Raw genomic sequence first — 19,752 nt, 5'->3', positions numbered from 1 at the left:
ACACCAGGATTCAGGGATTGCTCTGGGATCCTTCCACCCGCCCCATCCACATCTGTTTGTGCCTTAGTACACAGCCTCTGCCTGAACGAATTGCTTCCCTCTATCACAATCTTGGCAGAAAACTCTGTTTAAAATCAACTCAGTTATGTTGTTCAGGCACGTATTAAAATGTCCAAGGGGTGCAGAGTAGAATACATCCTTTTTAAGAACAGGCTATTTTTGTCAAAAGCAACCTACAAAACTGGAATCACCCACTGAGGCAAGTGGCTTCTGTATAAACTTAAGTATCTGACATAAAGTAGAATTTTTAGAAGGTGTAAAGAGCAGGGAACTGGGGAGAGAAAATGCTCAGGAGGAAGGAAAAAAATCTGCTTGGGAAAAGATAATCATGTTAAAGGCACACCCAGAAATAGGCTGCACATGTGGCCAGACAATTATCTCCATGGACATTTCTGATAGTGGAAGGTAGAAGGGGAGACGGATTCCCAGTCTCTTTCTTGGATTAAGCATTAAGACGTCACAACTAAAAATCTTTTGGGCAGATACTCAACATCATTAGTCAAATTAAACCCACAATGAGCTACCACTTCAAACCCACTAGGATGGCTGTAATCATAAAGAAAATCGAGGGCTTCCCTGGTGGCGCAGTGGTTGAGAGTCCGCCGATGCAGGGGACACGGGTTCGTGCCCCGGTCTGGGAGGATGCCACATGCCGCGGAGCGGCTGGGCCCGTGAGCCATGGCCGCTGAGCCTGAGCGTCCGGAGCCTATGCTCCACAACGGGAGAGGCCACAACAGTGAGAGGCCCGTGTACCGCAAAAAAAAAAAAAAAAAGAAAGAAAGAAAGAAAAGAAAATCGATAGCAAGTGTGGGCATGGATGTAGAGAAATTGGAACCTTCATAACATTGCTGGTGGGAATGTAAAATGTATAGCCACTTTGGAAAACAGTGGCAGTTTCTTAAAAGGTTAAACATTAATTTCCCATGTGACCCAGAAATTCCAAGAGAAATGAAACCCTTTGTCCTCACAAAGATGTGTAAGAAAATGTTCACAGCAGCATTATTCATAATGGTCCCAAAGTGGGAATGATCCAAATGTCCAACAGTGAGGAAGGATAAACAAAATGTGCATGCAATGGAAAACTGTTTGGCAATAAAAAGGAACAAATACGGTTACTGGGTTGGCCAAAAAGTGCCTTCGGTTTTTAAGTAAAAATAAAAGACACATTTGTCATTTTCACCAAGAACTTTATTAAACAATGTATTCACCCTTTTGTTCCACTACCTTCTGTCATTTTTCAGGCAACTTCATAATTCCATCTTCCCAAAGCGTTTTACCTTTTTGAGCAAAAAACTGTTCCAGGTGCTTTTTACAATCTTCCAGGGAATTGAAATTTTTTCCATTAAGAGAATTTTGTAAAAGACTGAAATAATAAATGAAAATCTGAAGGCAGATGAATCAGAACTTCCCAGCCAAACTGTAACAGTTTTTGCCTGGTCATCAAAGAAACATGCGTTCTTGTGCTATCCTGATGGAAGATGATGCGTTTCCTGTTGACTAATTCTGGACGCTTTTTGTCGAGTGCTGCTTTCAGTTGGTCTAATTGCGAGCAGTACTTGCTGGAATTAATCGTTTGGTTTTCCGGAAGGAGCTCATAATAGAGGACTCCCTTCCAATCCCACCATATACACAACATCACCTTCTTCGGATGAAGACTGGCCTTTGGTGTGGTAGGTGGTGGTTAATTTTGCTTGCCCCATGATATCTTCTGTTCCATATTGTTGTACAGTATCTACTTTTCATTGCCCGTCCCAATTTGTTTTAAAAACGGAACGTTTTCATTACGTTTCAGTAGAGAATCACATGTGGAAATATGGTCAAGAAGTTTTTTTTCTCTTAACTTACGTGGAACCCAAACATCAAAGCAATTCATATAACCAAAGTGGTGCAAATGATTTTCAACGCTTGATTTGGATATTTTGAGTATGTTGGCTATCTTCCTCGCGGTATAATGTTGATTGTTCTCAATTATTGTTTCAATTTGATCGCTATAAACTTCAACCGGTCTACCCAACCGTGGAGCATTGTCAGCAAGAAACCTCCAGCACAAAACTCCACAAACCACTTTTGACACATTCAATCAGTCACAGCACCTTCTCCATACACTGCACCAATCTTTTTGTGCGTTTCAGTTGCTTTTTCACTTTCTTGAAATAATGAAGCACAATATGCCAAAAATGTTTTTGTTCTTCCATCTTCAATATTGAAATGGCTACACAAAAATTCACCAATTTTGATAAGTTTTTGAAAAAATGCACGCTGATATGACAGCTGTCACATACAATCTAACAAAATTGTTTCGAATGAAGTTAAAGACAACTAAGCGCTACTAGAGCCATCTTACGGAAAAAAACGAACGCACCTTTTGGTCAACCCAATACATACTTGCAATATGAAGGAACCTCAAAAACATTATGCTAAGCAAAAGAAGTCAGTCACAAAAGATATATCACATAAGTCCATTTTCATGAAATATCTAGAAAAGGCAAATCTATAGAGACAGAAATTAGATTAGTGCTTGCCTGGGGTTAGGCTGGAAATAGGAATTGATTGCAAATGGGCACAAGGGATTTTGGGGGGGTAATGAAAATCGTTCTAAAATTGAATTGTAGTGATAGTTGAACAACTGTAAATTTACTAAAAATCACTGAATTGTACACTCAGAACAGGTGAATTTTATGGTATGTAAGTTATACCTCATTCAAGCTTAAAAAAATTTTTTTTACTCTCTTGGGGCAAGTAAAACTACAAAATCAATACTGTGACACATGGCACTCAGCCACAGATCTTGGAGCTACAAACAAATCAAGCAAGATTTTGTAAGTTGAAATCCGCTCGGTTCTGACATAAGACTCGGCCAAGGGTTTAACTATCTGAGGCCGTCATAACACTATCTGATTGTACCTTGGATTTGCACTTTTTAAAATTCTTGTTCTAAATTGTACTTCAGTTGTCAATATATAATAGTTGTTCACGAAGTTCAGTTTTGCTTTACAGCCTTAACAATGAGGTCTATTCTTAGGGTAAAAGCACAGTTTAGGGGCAAGTTAACTAATTTCTCAGTGCCAGTGAAGAGACGCCTGAGACCAAATCCCTGCTCTACTAGATGTTATGTGACCTAGGGTGAGTCTGCCTCTGCCTCAGTTTCCTTATAAGTAAGGCAAGGATGATAGAACCTTCATTCATAGGTCATTGTAAGTATTAAGTAAGATAATACACGCAAAGCACAGTGTCCTGGCCTTCGGTAATAAACAGCGGTGACTATCGCTATTATCAGTATTACTACTATTACCATGTCTCCTATGGGAAACCTTCCTGTTCTAACACTCTGCTCCAGCTTTGTGCCCTACTATTGCCTTGGTGGAAGTGGCCAAGATCTCAGGGATGGTACCTAGGAGGGCAGAAGCACTCCTGAAATCCAGCCAGGTAAATGGACACAGACAGAGGCCGCCCCTGGTGAGCACAATCCATCTGATATACTAGCTCCCCTTCCACCTTGAAAGCGAGACAGCTCCTCACATGAGACGCTCAGCCCCATTCCCCACCCCCAAGGCTTTCCTGCGTGTGTGTCCCCGGCCCTGAAATCTCCTTAGTGCATTTCTCTCAGATGTTCTGCCAGCTTCGTAAAATAATCCACCTTTCCAATGTCTCCCTGTGACCTCTCATTTCACATACTTGGCAAGATTTCCCCGTGGTGCTCCCTCCCCCTCTCCCTGTCTCTAAGTAAATTAATTAGCAGGAGTGGGCTGCCGGCGGGTATGTGGGCTCTAATGAGTTTGTCTTCATGGCTGACATCCCTGCTGACATGCAGGGTCCCAAGGGAGCAGGAGCTGTGCCTTCTACTCGATCTGTTTCACACTCATCCCAGCACTCGTGCGGATCTTAGCTGACGGAGGGCGCTGCACAGCGGGTAGACAGTGGCAAGGATGGCAATAACAACAGTGGCCACGGTAATATTAATAATAAACGCCCGTCAGGCATATGCACCACAGGACCCGTGGGTCAGCACGCTGAGTCAAACGGCGGGCTTAGAACTACAGATGTGGAATGTAGTGCCTGAGTTTAACCAAATAGTAGAAGAGAAGTTTCCCTATACAGAAGCATTCCAGCTAAAAAATAAGGACTCCTTTAAAGCGTAACTGCAACAGCATTATCAAATGAAGAGGGAACGTTAGAATTCACATAGCACCATTTCAGGATCCCTAATGAACAAGTGGGTCTAGGCATTGAAATCAATGACTGCGTTTATTACAAAAAAAACACAAAAACAAAAAAACAGATATCGTGAGCCTCCTGTTGAAAGTACACAATAGTATGAAGTCATCTTGCCAGAAAAAGAAAAAATACCTGAACCTGACCCAAGCTCCTAGATGAAATTTTCTATCTGCAGGACCTAGAGAGAACAGAGGAACATGTGAAACTACACCACAGGGGATGCGATAAGCAAATCCAGACTGTGGGGAGCTCTGTGGATCCAGTAAAGCAGTGTCTTCAACAAATAACGTGCAAGGAAAAAGGAAATGGAGACCACACTTACAGATTAAAAACAACTTAAGTAACACATCAACCAGTATCCGCCAATTGTACTGCATATGCATTTATTTATTTGTTTATCTACCTATCTATCTGTTTATTTATTTACTTATGAGGGAGGAGATTTTAAAATGCTCTTTATTTAAAAAAAATTTTTAATGCACAGAAATCTCTTGCATTCCTATACACTAACGACAGAAAGTCTGAAAGAGAAATTAAGGAAACAATCCCATTTACCGTTGCAACAGAAAGAATAAAATGCCTAGGAATCAACCTTCCTAGAATTGTTGCTCTTTTAATTTTTAATTTATAATCAGCATTGCTGTCACTGTATTTCATTTAAGACATTATCAACTGCAAGATGCACTATTATTTTATGTATTATCAAGAAAGAACAAAACGCTGCCAATTAAACATGCCATCAATTGTAGTATGCATCCCAATTCCACATTCCTATGAAGAAGATGATATCCACATTTTATGAATGAGTAAACTGAGCCCCAGAGAAGCTAATTAACTTGCCCAGGGCCACACAGCCAATAAGGAGCGTAGCTGGAATCTGAACCCAGGATTGTCTAACCCAGAATCTGTCCTCTAGCAGAGGCCATACCCGGTGAGCCAAAGGCACAGGCCAAGACCGCTGCCTGTACCTGGAGGCTGTTACCTCCCCTAGGTCTACCTGCTGGGGTGGGCGGAGGGGGAGGACAAGAGGGCACTCACAAGGTCTGGATGGCCCGCAGGGCGGTGAAGGTGCCCTTGGCGAGACTCTGGATCTTGTTGTCATACAGGGAGAGCAGTGAGAGGTTCTGCAGGTCCTGGAAGGTGTTGGGCCGGATGCAGTTGATCTTGTTGGCATTCAGGAGCCTGTGGGCAGAGCCAGGGCCAGGTGGTGAGGGGAGAGGCACAGAATTGGACTCATCATGTCCTGGGCACCTTCCTAGGCACCAAGCGTGCGTTATGTCAGGGAGGAGCCCACGGAAGCAGGTGCAGGGGATCGGGCCCTCTGGGTGTCCAGTCCACGCAGAGGCGCTCCGGCTGCCTTCTCTGTGCACAGGGACCATTTAGTCCCCCATGCTTCTCTCTTTCAAGGAACTGCTAGAGGTGCCCAATGGGATTCTGGGACAGCAGAGAGCACAGTGGCCAAGTCACCTCCCAAAGGCATTTGGGGGTATCCTTCTCCTCCCCTTCTGCTGGGTTTCCCAGGAGCTGAGAGGGAGCATTTGGCTTCTGTGCTTCTTGGGTCCTGGGAGAGAATCCTTGCCTGAACGCTCAGGGCTCAAGGAGGCTGACCTGGGCCTGGGTGTCCTCCTTCAGGAGACAGCTCTGTCCCCAACCACACCGAGCTCAGCAGGAACGCAGTTCGCATCTCAGCGGCCTCTCAGCTCAGGCGTCCTGCAATCAGCTCTGCATCCACCTCTCCCTCCCTCTCTGGCCTCTGCAGAGCCCCCTAGACTCTCACAGCCTTGCCAGGCCTGCCATCCCCCAAGGTCTTTGCCTCCCACACCCCAAAGAGGCCCAAAGAGAGGCCGGAGGAATACTGCCCCCCCTCCATGGGTCCCATCCAAGGTCACTCGCATTTGGGTCCTTACAGGAGCTGTAGGGTGAACAGGCCTCCAAACACTCCCCGGGGGAGGTCTGTGATCTTGTTCCCATAGAGGACCCTGGAGAGAAGGCAGCAGAAAGGAGAGTTAGAGGACAGCCCGGCAGGCCGGGGCACAGCTCTGCAAGTCCTGCCCAAACAATGGTGCCACCCCTATGCCTTTCACACGCCAGGTCCCAGCAGTGTAGGCTTGTTATAACAGTGGCCAGCAGATGGCAGTAAAGTGCGACAGGAAGGGGTCGCCGGTCCCTAGACTGCACAAAGGTACCCTATGGGCTAGAGGCAGCATGATCCCCATCACTGCGGGAGCACCCCTCCCTCACTCTCTGCCCTCACACACGGATCCCACAGAAGCCTGCAAGGGCCCCTTCTGGGGAACCTCATGGGAAATTAACCTGGTTGGGGATCCAAAAGGAGATTGTTCAAAGAGAAGAAAATCCCAAGAGCAGGAAATATTAACATATTTTCAGGGAATTTACAAGCAAAAACTGGAATGCCAGACGGCACGTGCGGTATGAGCTCCAGCATGTCAAGCGAGTCTTTCCAGCACAGACAAAACACCAGAAGGAAACCAACCCAAGTGTTAGCTGTGCTGAGATCTGGTGGCAGGATTGCTAGTGGGTTGTTTTATGCTTTAGAATTTTCAAAGTTTTCTACATGGAGCATGAATTCCATATATAATCAGAAAAAATGCAAAGGTTCAAAAAAGACAGGCAGGCAGAAATGGGTTCAGACAGATGGTGAAAGCATCACGGGGGCCTGGGGAGGGGGGTGTATTACGCTCCAGTCTCACAAGCGGCCCCCCCAGCCACCCCTGGAAACACTCTGAGTGAAAACAGAGTGTGCCATGTCTGAGATCGTTCTTGGTGGGCGGCGTAGCAGGAGCTAAGTCGGATCCGGGTTGGCCCATGTGGAGAGCTCCAGTGTGGCTTGAGTGGAGGAAACCAATGGGAGAGTAGCTTGGATTTTACCCAGCCAGCACCAGGAAGCCTCTGAGACATCACCAGACTCCCACTAGAAAGAGCCCTCCATCTGCTGTGTGGAGAAATGCAGGGGGCAGGAACTGAGCCAGGGGGACCAGGTCAGGGCCTGACCAGGTAGACATTGTCAATGTCCACTTTTTGCATGACCTCAGCATGTAAGTTCCTATATGGTGAGAGGGCGGCTGCGACCAGATACCCATGAGCAACAGGAACCCGCTTAGATGGGCTACTGTCGTGTTCCAGTTTAGGAGGAGATTCACTCACTTTTCAGAGGAAGACCCTGCATTTTGGCAGCCACCTTCAGGATCTGACCTCTCAGCCAAGGACAGTGACCCATCACCAGGCTGTCGTGTACAGCTGTGTAGGTTGCACACTGCACAGTTTTAGGGGTGCCATTCCCAACGGCCCCACGCACTACCTTGAACTCTATTCCAAGAGAAGAGGGTGCACACAGAGGACACTGAACTAACAGCCTCCTGCACTGCCCCAGGGGGAGCTCCATTCTGTTCCACTTCCTAGGCCCCGAATCAACGCCAAGCCCATGTCCAGTGCTGCCAAGGACAGGTGAAAATCCTCATTCCTAAGACAAATGAATGACCCCCATCAACAGGGAGCTAGCCTGACTGTAGGACACCCTGAGTTCACTCTCTATGGAGACAAAGTACCATGGGACCTCAGAGAGTGAGGGGCTTAGTGACCCTGGGAGTACGAGCAAGGGTTCTTGGAAAAAGAGACGAAGTAACATTTCCGAGATTAATTTTCAATGCCGCACAACGTTTTGCAGATTGATGGATCCCCAAGAAACTGTTGAGGGAAGGGAAATACTGGACAGGGTGGGGGAAGCAGGGTAGGCAGGAAACACTCTTCACAATCACTCATCACAACTTGAGATCAGAGCACATTTTGGACAAAAGATGTAAGCTGCGGCAGATTTCACAACTGGAGCTGGTGGTTGCCGCCATTATAGGACCCAGGCAAGGCTTAGGAGAATGGAGTGCTGGGCCTCTGTGGGGAGGGCGGGGCCAACATGAAGGCTGGGCTGAGTCAGATGACTGCCCCAAAGAAGGTTGGGAAAATCCCCACCGCAGAAGGGAGAGCATCACAGTTGCCAGGGGCAACAGCTCTGCCTAGCTTTTCCATGCACTCAGCCCTTGACTCCCTCCTCCCCCTCCCAGCTGCAGAGGGTCCACAAAGAGGAAGGGAAAGCTGGGTACAGCCACCCTGGTCACTGCAGCCAGAGGGAGACCCACTGAGGCTGTCTGTGCTCCTTCTCTAGCGCCCACCAGAGGGGCTCTGAGCCCTGGGCCCTGCCGGCCTCCTTGGGGGATGCCCTGGACCACTACAGAGCCTTGGCACTGCTACTCACAGCGAGTTCAGGGACCGGAGGCCCTGGAAGGCGTCGGGCGCAATCTCCGAGATCTGGTTGTTGCTCAAGTCTCTGCAAGGTGAGCAGAGGAGAGACGGCGGCTGAATCTCTCAGTGGCCATCAAGTCCTGCCTGTCCCCGCTACCTTCCAGATACCACAGGAGGGCAGGGGTTTCTTTGAAATTAGGAAAGAGAAGGGCCAGTTCCCCTATCCACCCGAAAAACCCACGACTGGCCACTATTTCCCTGTGCAATCCAAGGGTCATGCACGGGTGGGTACCCCAGCTTTCCCCTACACACACCCCTCACAGCCTCAACTGCTCCTATGGGTGCCCAAGCTGAAATGGTCAGCTCTGGTCACCTGCCAGACTCGGACTCAGCATCCTATTTAGGCCGCAAGACAGCCCTTCGAGGAGGTCGCACCACCACCATCCCCATGTCACAGATGAGCCTGGTAGGAAGGCCAGATGATGGCTTTGCTGGGGGCTCAGCCACGGCAGGCAGTCAGGACCTGCCCCGGGACTGTGGCCTGCCTGCTCCAGGCTCAGCCCCATGCTGACCCCCAGGAAACAGCAGGAGGCACTCACATCCTCCGAAGCTTTCTGTAGGGAGAGAAGGCTCCGGGGGGGATGGACTTGATCCCATTGAGCTCCAGGCGGCTGCAGAGAGAGAACACAGAGGAAGGACAAGGGCAGGTCACCCCACCCCTGCCGTCCCCCAAACCAGGCCCTTTGCCCGCCAGCCCCTGCTCCCACCCTCCATCTGGAGTAGGGGGGCTGGTGGCACAGGCAGAGAAAAGGGACAGGTTTTGGAGCTCCATTATCCCAGGCTGCCATGGCTGAAAGGGGCTCACCAATGATGCTAATACTAAGAAACCAATTCTTTTTTTTTTTTTTTGGCTGCACCACGGGGCTTGCAGGATCTTAGTTCCCCGACCAGGGATCGAACCCGTGCCCCCTGAAGTGCAAGTGAGGAGTCGTAACCACTGGACTGCCAGGGAAGTCCCTAAGAAACCAATTCTAGCAGACTCACCCAGCTGGGCTGGACAGATGGACCACAGAGGGATACCCCTCTCCAACCCTCCAGAGTTGCCAGCCTTGGGCAGACAACTCGGCCCAGCTGAGGCAAAGCACATCTTCTCCGTTTGCACTGAGGGGCCTCAAGACAAGCCTTGGGGTAGCGCCTGCACTGGCTCTTCACTGGCCCACCACAGCCTGGCCTGGCCAGAGGGATGCAGCCCAGTGCCTGCCCTGCCTGTACTCACATCTCCGTCATGGTCTCAGGCAGGTTGGCGGGGATGGCGGTGAGGCCTTTGCCACGACAATCCACAATGCCATTGCTACAGGTGCACATGGCTGGGCAGGAGCCGGAGGAAAGGGTGCAGGAGGGCACGTGCCCCGCCTCCCCCTGGCCTGTGGAAACAGTGGGCTGTGACCTCAGGGGGCCCTGGGCCAGGACCTCCCTTCCCAGATACGGACTGCTGGATGGGGACAAGGTGCTTCTCTAGATGAGGATGAACCAGAGGAGCTCACCAAGGACCATGATGTAACTCTGCGGATGCCTGGTACATAGCAGGTATTTGTTTGCTGAACTTGAATCTGAACATAACTGTGCTGCATGAGCATGTGATTTGCACGCTAGGAAATCCTACCCTCAGTTCTGAGGCTCCAGGTCCTAGTCCAAGTCACTCAACACTTCTGGCCTGAGTATGAAAAGGACCATGTTTACTGAGTGCTTACTCTGTGCCACATGCCATAATCTGTGCTGTACATGAAGTATCTCGTTGAATCCTACTGCAAAGAGCATGACATCATTGTGGCCACTTTACAGGTGAGAAAACTGAGTCCTCAACATTAGTTAATTAGGGCATAAAATTCACAAATCCTCAACATTAATTAATAGCACATGGAATCTCACCACATAGGTGGTGAGATCAGGGTGAAGCCCAGTGTCTGATGTTAAGGACCCACACTTTTTAAAACCGAGGTATCATCGGTTATACCAAGTGCACCATCGTAAGTGTATAGCTGGCTGCATTTCCACATGTGGGTACAGCCACAGAACCGCCCCCCCCAACATGGAATATTTCTATCACCCAAGAAGGTTCCCTCATGCTCCTTCCCTGAGGTAGCCGCTATTCTGAGATCTATCACCAAAGATTTGCTCTGCATGTTTGTGGACTTCACATAAAGGAAACCAGACAGCAGGCTCTCTTGCATCTGGCTTCTTGCACTCAACATAAAATCTCCGAGATTTGCCCATGTTGTTGTGTAGTTTGTTCTTTTCTATTGCTGACTCATAGTCTATTGTATGGATGTGCCATCATTGGCTAATCCAGTCTCCTGTTGGTGGACATTTGGGCAATCTCCAAGTCTGGGATATTATGAAAAACACTGCTTGGATGTTCCTGGACGTGTGTTTGGCAGAACATGTGCACATACCTAGCAGTGGAGCCGCAGAATCATGTCTCACACACACCGCAGCCCTGAGCACGGCGGTGTTCGAACGCAGTCTCGGGGGCTGCCGGTGCTGAGGAGGAGGGGACAGCCCCCCCACCCCCGAGCCTCACCCTGAGGAGAGGAGGCCGAGCTCTGTGTGGCTGGCGGGCTCAGACCCACAGGCTTGGGAGGACTGGGCAGCCCCTAATCCTCTGTCACGGATCTGTGAGCCAGTCATTCACTCAGCAAACATTCCTTGAGCATCTCTCTCTCTGTGTCAAGTGTGAGCAAAGTACTGAGAAATGGCCAGAGAACACAACACACATATCCATGTTTTCATGGACTTTGCAATCAGTCTGTGTGGGACTCCCTCTGGGGCCAGGAAAGGCCCCCTGGGCCCTGCAGGTTGAGGAGGAGGAGGGAGCCACAAGGTGGGGAGGATGTAACCAGCAGGGAAACAGCCTGCCAGGAGGCCAGGGTGGGAGGCACCTGCTCCCGGGAAGGGCAGAGGCAGGCACGACTGAGACACAACAGTGAGGAAGCCACCAGGCAGAGGAGGCCGAGATGACCTCGTCCAGCCTCGCAGAGCTGGAGGGCAGTTTGGACTCTCCTAGGAGCACTGAAAGGCCAGGTAAGGACAAAGCAACAGTGACCAGCCCAAACCTGTGGCTCTCTTTAGGTCTTTCTAGCTGCAGTATGGAGATTGGAGGGGCCAGAAAGGAAGCGGGGTGGCCAGGCAGGAGGCTCTCCCAGGACCCCAGGTGGAAGATGGAGGTACGGACTCTGGAGTCCATTTCACTTCGAACCAAGGCTAGAAGGCCCAATTTAATGACTTTTCAAGATAGCAGGGGTAAGGCCATGGGGGATGGGAGAGGGGGTCATAGGAGGGGGCAAGGAGTGGGTGGAGCGAGGGGTGGGAGGCGAGGGCGGGAGCACTGGGTAGAAGCAAAGAAGCAAAAGGGAGACATTGGGTAGAAGGGATGGGACAGGAGAGAAGTGATGGGTAGGGGACAGGAGGGGAAATGCAGGGGAGGCAAGAGGTGATGTGGAGACAAAGGTGACGGGAGAGACAACGGATGGGGAAGGAGAACAGTGAGGACAGGACACAACGAGTAGGGACAGGAGGGAACATGGGCGAGGGTAGGAGATGGGGAGATGTCCTCACCCCATCCATGGATGAGGACAGGAGGTCACGGGAGGGCCAGACGTTAACGCGTGCTGACTGGAGGTTAGTGGGAGGGAACAGGAGGTGGGGCAGGCGAAGGGCCGCCGAGAGCCCCAGCAGGGCCTGCACCCACCTGAGCAGCTGAACTCACTCTTCTGGACCTCGGCCACGTTGAGGCCGCGCAGGCTGGCAGGGCCCGAGCACTGGGTGAAGAGCCCGATGGTTGGCCGCTGCCTGAGCCACTGGGAGAGCCAGGCCAGGCGGCAGTCGCAGAACAGGTGGTTGGAGTGCAGGCGGCTGCGGGAGGAGGGAGGAGACAGGGTGGCTCACGACCCACCTGGGCCCCCAGCCCCTGGCCGCACCCTGGGAGCCCCTTCGCCCACGGGGCAGGGGGCCGGCCTACACCCAGTCAGCTGCACGGCTCAGCCCCGACTTGGGGGTTATCTGCAGCAGCGGGAAACTTCCCAGCAGCTGCCCCTTCCCTCCCAGCGGGCTCGGCGGGTGAGAGGGGGCACCCCTTTGGCTGGAGTGTGCCCAGTGAAGATGCATCTCACTGAGCTCACGTAGACCCACTGCCCAAATCACTTAACTCATCTCCAAACACAAAAACAAATCATTTGTTGTCCAAGGAAAACATCAACTATAAACGACATTCGACGTCCTTCCGTTGTAGCTCACCTCCCCCTCCCCCAACTCCACTCAACCCCCGCCCTGAGGTGGCCTCCGGGGTGCAGTGAAGAGGAGGCCGAGCTCCTTCCCCTCCGCCCCCAGCACCTCCCTTGCTCGGCACTGTGCTCTCGGCCGCCCCGGGCTGACTCACAAGGTCCGCAGCTTGGGCATGTGGTTGAAGCTGGACACAGGGATGGTGGTGATGCTGTTGTTGTTCAGAGTCCTGAAAGAGGGAAGCCAGAGTCACTGAGCATCGCCCAGCAGTAAGCTGCGTGGGAAGGAGGGGCACAGCTTCTCCCTCACACTGTGGCTCACAGTCCACCCTCGAGGTGACCAGCCCTGGGCTGGACCCGGGGGCTACGCCGGAGAACCACCCTCAGGGAGAGCCCTGAGCTGGGACAGTGATGAAGAGGCAGCTGCACCACAGACCCCCAGGCTGGTAGGATGGGGGGCGGGGGGCACAGAGGTGAGGATGGGTGCAGGCTCGGGCTGGCCTGGAAGAGAGCGTGGGGTCTGGACAGACGGAGGGAGAAAGGCGAGGCACTGCAGCCTTGTGCGTCTCCAGAGAGACACAGCCACTCGCCCTGGGCTTCGTCATGAGCAGCTGAAGCCTGGGTCACACTGCCACAGGCATGACCCCAGGAGTACACGCCCTTCCGTCCTTAGCGACAAGACTAGGAGAGCAGAGAGCAGGCCTCTGCCCTGGGCCTGGCACCCACCTCCCAGGCCTCCTGCCTCCTGTGGGGCTTCCCAGCCCGAACGCCAGCTGCCTGGGCCTCAGCGCCCGTGATAGCCAGCTCTCCTGCCTCTGTTTCCCTTCCTATGTTTCACTTACAGCACTTCCAGCCCCCGCAGAGCCCGGAAAGCTCCTTCCTCAATGCAGCTGATCTGGTTCTTATCCAGCTGTCTGTGAAGCAAAGGAAGGTTATAGAGAGGATGGCACGTTGCCTACAGCGGGGAGGTCCAGACATTTTGATCAACCACTGCATTAGTTTAAAAAAAAAAGACCTGACCCCAATCATTTGTCCAGTACATATGTGTTGATCCAAATAGTAAATGTTAATAAAAGCTTAAATTCTTTCTTATGTTTAGTTAAAACAGAAGGTATAAATAAGTTATATTGTACTTCTCTCCCCAGCCTTGCATATTCCCTGGGGAGCAGGCACCGCCCCACTTTGAAGACCACCTAGAGGGTGCTTGCTGTCGGCTGTAAAATCAGAGTCTGTCACAGAAGCCACGGCAGCTACAGCGGGCAAACAGATTTCAGCCTGAGTGCCAAGCGAGACCGACTCACAGTGGCCACCTGGACTGCTGCTCCCAAAATAAACTGAAGCTGTGATTGGGCTCCTTGGGAAAGAAGGCGGTGATCAGTTACCAATGTCTACTACAGGCACGAGGGTCAGGGAGTGACAAGCGTGCCAGGCATTTGCCGTCACTATGGCAGTCAGACCTGGGGTGGGGTGGAGTGTAAGCCTGGACCAGAATAAATTTGAGTAATAGAAATAAACCATTATACTTAAATAGCATTCGGCTTCCCTGATGGCACAGTGGTTAAGAGTCCGCCTGTCAATGCAGGGGACACAGGTTCAAGCCCTGGTCCGGGACGATCCCACATGCTGCGGAGCAACTAAGCCCGTGTGCCACAACTACTGAGCCTGCGCTCTAGAGCCCGTGCACCACAACTACTGAGCCCACATGCCACAACTACTGAAGCCTGTGCGCCTAGAGCCTGTGTTCTGCAACAAGAGAAGCCACCGCAGCGAGAGGCCCGCACACCGCAACGAAGAGTAGCCCCTGCTCACCGCAACTAGAGAAAAGCCCGCGCGCAGTAACGAAGACCCAACACGGCCAAAAATAAAATAAAAAAATAAATTAAAAAAAATAGCATTCAACAAAGTGTATTTATTTCCATATCTCATTTAAACCTTAGAGCAAGCTTGTGAGATAAATATGATGTCCCCATTTTGCAAAACAATATATAGAGGCTCAGTGAAGTTAGATGACTTGCAGCAGCTTATACAATATGGACCTGCAAGAAAACATTCAGACCCACTCTCCCCACACACTGGAGGGCAAGGGCACAGAGACTGTCCATTGCAATGGAACAAGAACATCACCCAAGCACCCCACAGTTCATGACACTCCCTTCAACCTGGCCCCCAAAGGATGCCTGTTTCCTCCAGCCCCAGACTGTTCCAGAAGACCATGCTGGCACGAGCCATCTCAGAGCCCAGACCAGCTCCTTGGCTGCCTGGACCACAGGGCTTGGGGAGACCCATAAGGATGCTGACAGGGGTGGCCCAACAGTCCCCAAGCCCCTCTCCCTCCCAGGCCCATACTCACAAATTTTTGAGGTCTGTGGCTCCACGAAAAGCCTTTCTGGGGATGGCTTGGATGGTGTTCTCACTCAGGTCCCTGCGAGGACAAAGCCAGAGGGAGAACACTGTCAGAAAAGATTCCTCCAGAGTGCCCTGATGAGTCAGGGAGGTCAAGCAGGCCAGACAGTGCCCAGACCAGACACAGCTGTATCCCAGCACCTGGGACAGTGCTTGGCATGCAAAGATCACTGGGTAAACATTTGTCGAATGAATGATGAGTGAATAAATGAGCTGGAACTCGGTCCCCAGCCACCTCCCCTTCTCTGGGCAGAGGGGTTGCAGCTGGGGGGTGCAGCCTGGGGCAGCAGGGATCAGCTCTGCCAGCCCCCAAGCCTGCCCACCAGACCCACCGGGGTCAGCTCAGCCCCCAAGGCATCGTCCAGGGCTGCAAAGGAGCAAGCAAAGAAGGAGCTTCTCGATGGGGTCCACAGCCCTGAGACCTGTGGCGAGTCTACCTACCGTTCCTGATCTGTTTTACTGATCAGGAATGGAGGCTTCAGAAGAAGGCACAGCTGGACCCCAGATAACCCAGCCAGTAGGTGGCCCACCAGGTTGTGAACTCCAGGCCGGGTCTAACTCCAGACCCCATGGTCTCGGGGACTGCAGGGGGCAGGGCTGCCACTGAGCCTGGATCCACACGGGGCACTGAGCGTGCTGGCCTAGGGACTGCCGTGCTGCATCCCTGCCCTGGGACTTGGAGGGCAGGGACCTCGGAGGACTCCATCATCTCCCCATTATTAAAGTCCTGAAGTGAGGGGGGAGGCGTTGCAGGGACTCAGCAACTCAGCTTCTGCTCCCCAGCAGGATTGGGCCTCAGGCACCCATCCACCTGCCTCTCCTCCCTCTCTCAATCCTCATTGCGGACTTTTACAAGCGCCCCTTTGCTTCCCACCGTGCTGATAACAACCGCCCCCCAACGCCTGCACCGCCCAGCGCGTCCCAAGTGTGAGCGCGCCTAAGCCTCGCACTAACCATGGGGCAAATACTACTGCCGTCCCCCTTTCACAAAGGACGACAGGGAGGCTCAGGGAAGTTACACAGCTTTTTTGAGGGAACACTGGCGGGTGGCGGCTCCAGAATCTGAAACTGGCAGTCAGGTTCCAGAGCCTCCCCTCGCACAGCAGCCCTGGGAGGAACTGCGACCTCAGAGGGTCGGGGCTGCCTGTCCCCACGTGGGACGGGCAGTTCTGCAGACCCCGGACCCTCCTCCTGGGCCAGGCCCACGGGGCTTTGACCATCTCCATCCCTTCAACCATTCACCCCACGGGCCTCAGGGTTCACCCCAAACCTGAGAACACAGCCCACAGGGCCACTCAGTGCACTGTCCCCTGAGCTGCAGGAACCGCTCCCCTCTGCCTGGGTTTTTCTGCTGAGACAACAAAACAGAAGTATCGCAGCAGAGCGCGTGGGGCCCTGACCTCAGAAAGGCAGGTTCGAATCCCGGTTCCCCACCTCCTGGCTGTGCATCTCTGGCTCAGCCTTTCCCTCCTGAGCCCCAGTTTCCTTGTGTGCAAAGCAGGGGAATACAAGCCTCGCAAGGCCTGCCCCGCAAACTGCCCAAAACCCTGCCCCCTGCACAGAGTGTAAGCCAACCTCTGTGAGCTCCCTCCCCTCCAAACCCCGACCCCTCCTGTCCCCCAGCTGCCTAACCGGCCCCAAGCACCTGTGGTCCAAAAGGGCTTTGTCACCATCACACCCCCTGTTCCCTGCTCCGTCTCTCCTTGAAGGAAGGCGTCTCAAGCCTGTGACACAGCCTCTCCTCTCTCTCCTCCAAAACTACATTCCCGCTGTGTCTGGCCTCACTATAACAGGCCTGTGCCTGTCCCTTAAGGTGACAGCAGCTTCTCCCCCCTCTCCCCCCGGCCTCCCAGGTTTCAGAAAGATGGAGGGTGCCCAGGAGTGGGGACCTCTGGTAGCACCCTCATCTCAGCCCTAGCTAGCAGTTCGCCCTTCAGCCAAGCCTGGGAGGAAACTCTGGGCTGACAACTCGCAACCATTATTCCGTTTAATCCTCACTACAATCCTGCAAGGAAGGTTTCTCTCTTGTATCGACTAGTTTATTGATTTAGGCCAACCTTGTTCCAGAAAGGCTTTAAGGTGACTTACAGGGATTTATAAAACAGCAAGAGAGCAGGAGTAAAAAGTAGGGCAAAGAAAAGACAAATCAATATCGGACACCAAGCATGAAGCACCACGTGATCCACACAGCTGCCTGGTCGGGACAGGCGGTAGGTTCTAAGCTTTCTGAGAGCTGATGTGAAAAGGGAAACCTGGTCAGTTAACTGCATCCCCGATAGATGTATAAATTCAAAAGAAACAGTTTCTTGGGATTAGAGCTGTTTTGGGCACTGAGACAAGAATTTCTCCAGGGGTCTTTATAAAAAATGACTGTGTGTCCTAATCAATAACGCTAGATCCTTATAATAAATGGGTTTCAAGTGTCTGTTTCTTATAATAACATCACATCAAAGTATGATTCAGGCAGAGCAATTCTATAAGGATGCACACCGGGAGCTAAGCGGGGAAGGGAGGGGCAGGAACGGTCTGTCAAAGGCAGGACGCATCGAGCCCGGCATGATCCAGGAGTAGCTGAGAGCAGGAGGTGCTGGGAAGAGAGTGTTGGCAGGAAGAAGCCTCGCAGTCCAGAGAAGGCGGCAGGTGAGACCAGAGAGGGGTGTGATCTGATGGCCTTTTAGACACGGCTCTGGGGCACCAAAGCTTATAGAGAAAAGACGCTGCCCCCATTGGACACCAAGTGCCAATTATTGAGGTGAGGGTCCAGGGGTGGGTGTGGATCCACCAGGGCCAGGCCACAGTAGTGAGCCGGTGCTCACACTGTTAAAATGAGTAAAGGAAACTGAATTTGAGACCTTAAAGAGGCCAGCCTCTAGACCAGAGGGAAACAGGTGAGCCTTGGAAGGCGGAGGAAAATGCAGAGTGCTGACAACAGAGAGGGTGGTGGAGAGAGCCCGAACTCTGCAACGGAAGGGTCTACGTTCAGTTCCTGCTTCTGCCATTTACAGCAGAAGTTACACGTCTGAGAGCTTCAATTTCCCTATTTGTAATATGGGGATTAAAATATCTACCACGCAGGGCTTTGAAGAAGATTAAGAGGGTTCATGTAAATATTTATGCTTATGTTCTAGTACCTACATTTGGCAATATTTAAGAAATGCTGGGGACTTCTTTGATGGTCCAATGGTTAAGACTTTGCCTTCAAATGCATCAGGTGCAGGTTCGATCCCTGTTCGGGGGGGCTAAGATCCCACATGACTCGGGGCCAAAAAACCAAAACATAAAACAGAAGCAGTATTGTAACAAATTCAATAAAGACTTTTTAAATGGTCCACATTTTAAAAAATCTTTTAAAAAAATAAATAAAACTCTTAAGAAAAAAGAAAGAAAGAAAAAAAAGAAATGCGGGCTTTTGTCCAGCCTTAATTAAGCACAGTCCGCCTATCCCTTTGCTAAGGTTCTGACTGTTGTCTCCAGTTATCTCACTAGGGGGCGCCAGAAGCCTTCCCCGGACTTGGATGCTTGCTCAGCCATTTGGCAAACCCAAACAAAGCTATTCTTTTTTTTGCCCCGTTGATCCCCTACCTGGTCAACAACTGTCTTGTCTTTCCCAAACCTCTTTGAAATAAAGTTTCTCGTATCCATTTTCACCAGGTTGGCATGCAAACTTCAAATGTACCACCTACAACTTTTCTCATCATATTTTCCCAGGCCCTGAGCCTCCTTTTTCTCCCTGAAACTTGATCGATGTTGCCCTATTCTCCCTCGGTGACCTTGTCAGAGACCCTGAAGTGAGGTGCGTGGCCTGGGGTGTATCAGGGCAGAATGAGATACACTGATAGAGGCCATCCTGGAAGAGGGAGGGCTCTGGAGCTGGAAGGACAAACCAAAACCCGGAGCAGCTGGTGGCCCGATCCTGGCCAGGGGGAAGCACAGGGCACAGAGCCACAGGGCAGACAGCAGCGGAAGGACGCCTCAGGCAGGCCAGCGAGAAGCAGATTCAAGAGCAAGGATGCAGCAACCAGACAAGGGACCGGCTGGGGACAGATTCTATGGGAAAGGATAAGGTCCTAGATTTCTGACACGCTCCCAGGGGATACAGAGGCTGCTGGTCCAGGAAGCACACACTGAGAGGCCAGGGCATAGAGGAGAATGCCCACAGCTGAGTGTCACCCTGGAGACTTGGGTTCAACGAGCCCTGTCTCATCCACTTAAATCATGTGGTCTTGGGTGAGTCACTAATCTCTCTGGCCTCAGTTTTCTCATCTGCAAAATGGGGGTGAGAAGTGGTACCTACCTTGCAGGCTCTGATGTGATAGGCACTGGGTGCTCTCACCCCTGCCCATGACACCACATGTGCTGCCGTTCCTTCATTGCCTCGAATCCCTCCTGCCACAGGACCTCTGCACTTCCGTTCCCTCTGCCGAGACTATCCTTCCTCCACTCTTGAGGAGGAATGGTAACTCCTATTCATCCTTCACATCTCAGTCTACAGACACCTCCTCTGACAGCTCCCTCTGCTGCAGGCTCCCAGGGTCCCGACGCT

General features: G+C 51.6%; 1 protein-coding gene across 1 annotated transcript in view; it reads right to left on the bottom strand.

Moving 5' to 3' along the window:
- SLIT1 (slit guidance ligand 1) overlaps positions 1-19,752 on the bottom strand; it is a 173,466-nt gene that overhangs the window by 42,238 nt on the left and 111,476 nt on the right. The window contains exons 5-13 of the mRNA XM_060101471.1: positions 15,157-15,228; positions 13,649-13,720; positions 12,965-13,036; positions 12,278-12,441; positions 9,806-9,953; positions 9,129-9,200; positions 8,543-8,614; positions 6,183-6,254; positions 5,314-5,457 (exon numbers count right to left, since the gene is read on the bottom strand). Of these exons, the coding sequence (XP_059957454.1) occupies positions 5,314-5,457; positions 6,183-6,254; positions 8,543-8,614; positions 9,129-9,200; positions 9,806-9,953; positions 12,278-12,441; positions 12,965-13,036; positions 13,649-13,720; positions 15,157-15,228 (888 nt within the window). The remainder of the gene's footprint in view (positions 1-5,313; positions 5,458-6,182; positions 6,255-8,542; positions 8,615-9,128; positions 9,201-9,805; positions 9,954-12,277; positions 12,442-12,964; positions 13,037-13,648; positions 13,721-15,156; positions 15,229-19,752) is intronic.

Source organism: Mesoplodon densirostris, chromosome 1 (genome assembly GCF_025265405.1).
Source record: "Mesoplodon densirostris isolate mMesDen1 chromosome 1, mMesDen1 primary haplotype, whole genome shotgun sequence".
Lineage (NCBI taxonomy): Eukaryota > Metazoa > Chordata > Mammalia > Artiodactyla > Ziphiidae > Mesoplodon > Mesoplodon densirostris.
This window is presented reverse-complemented; position numbering and strand designations above follow the sequence as displayed.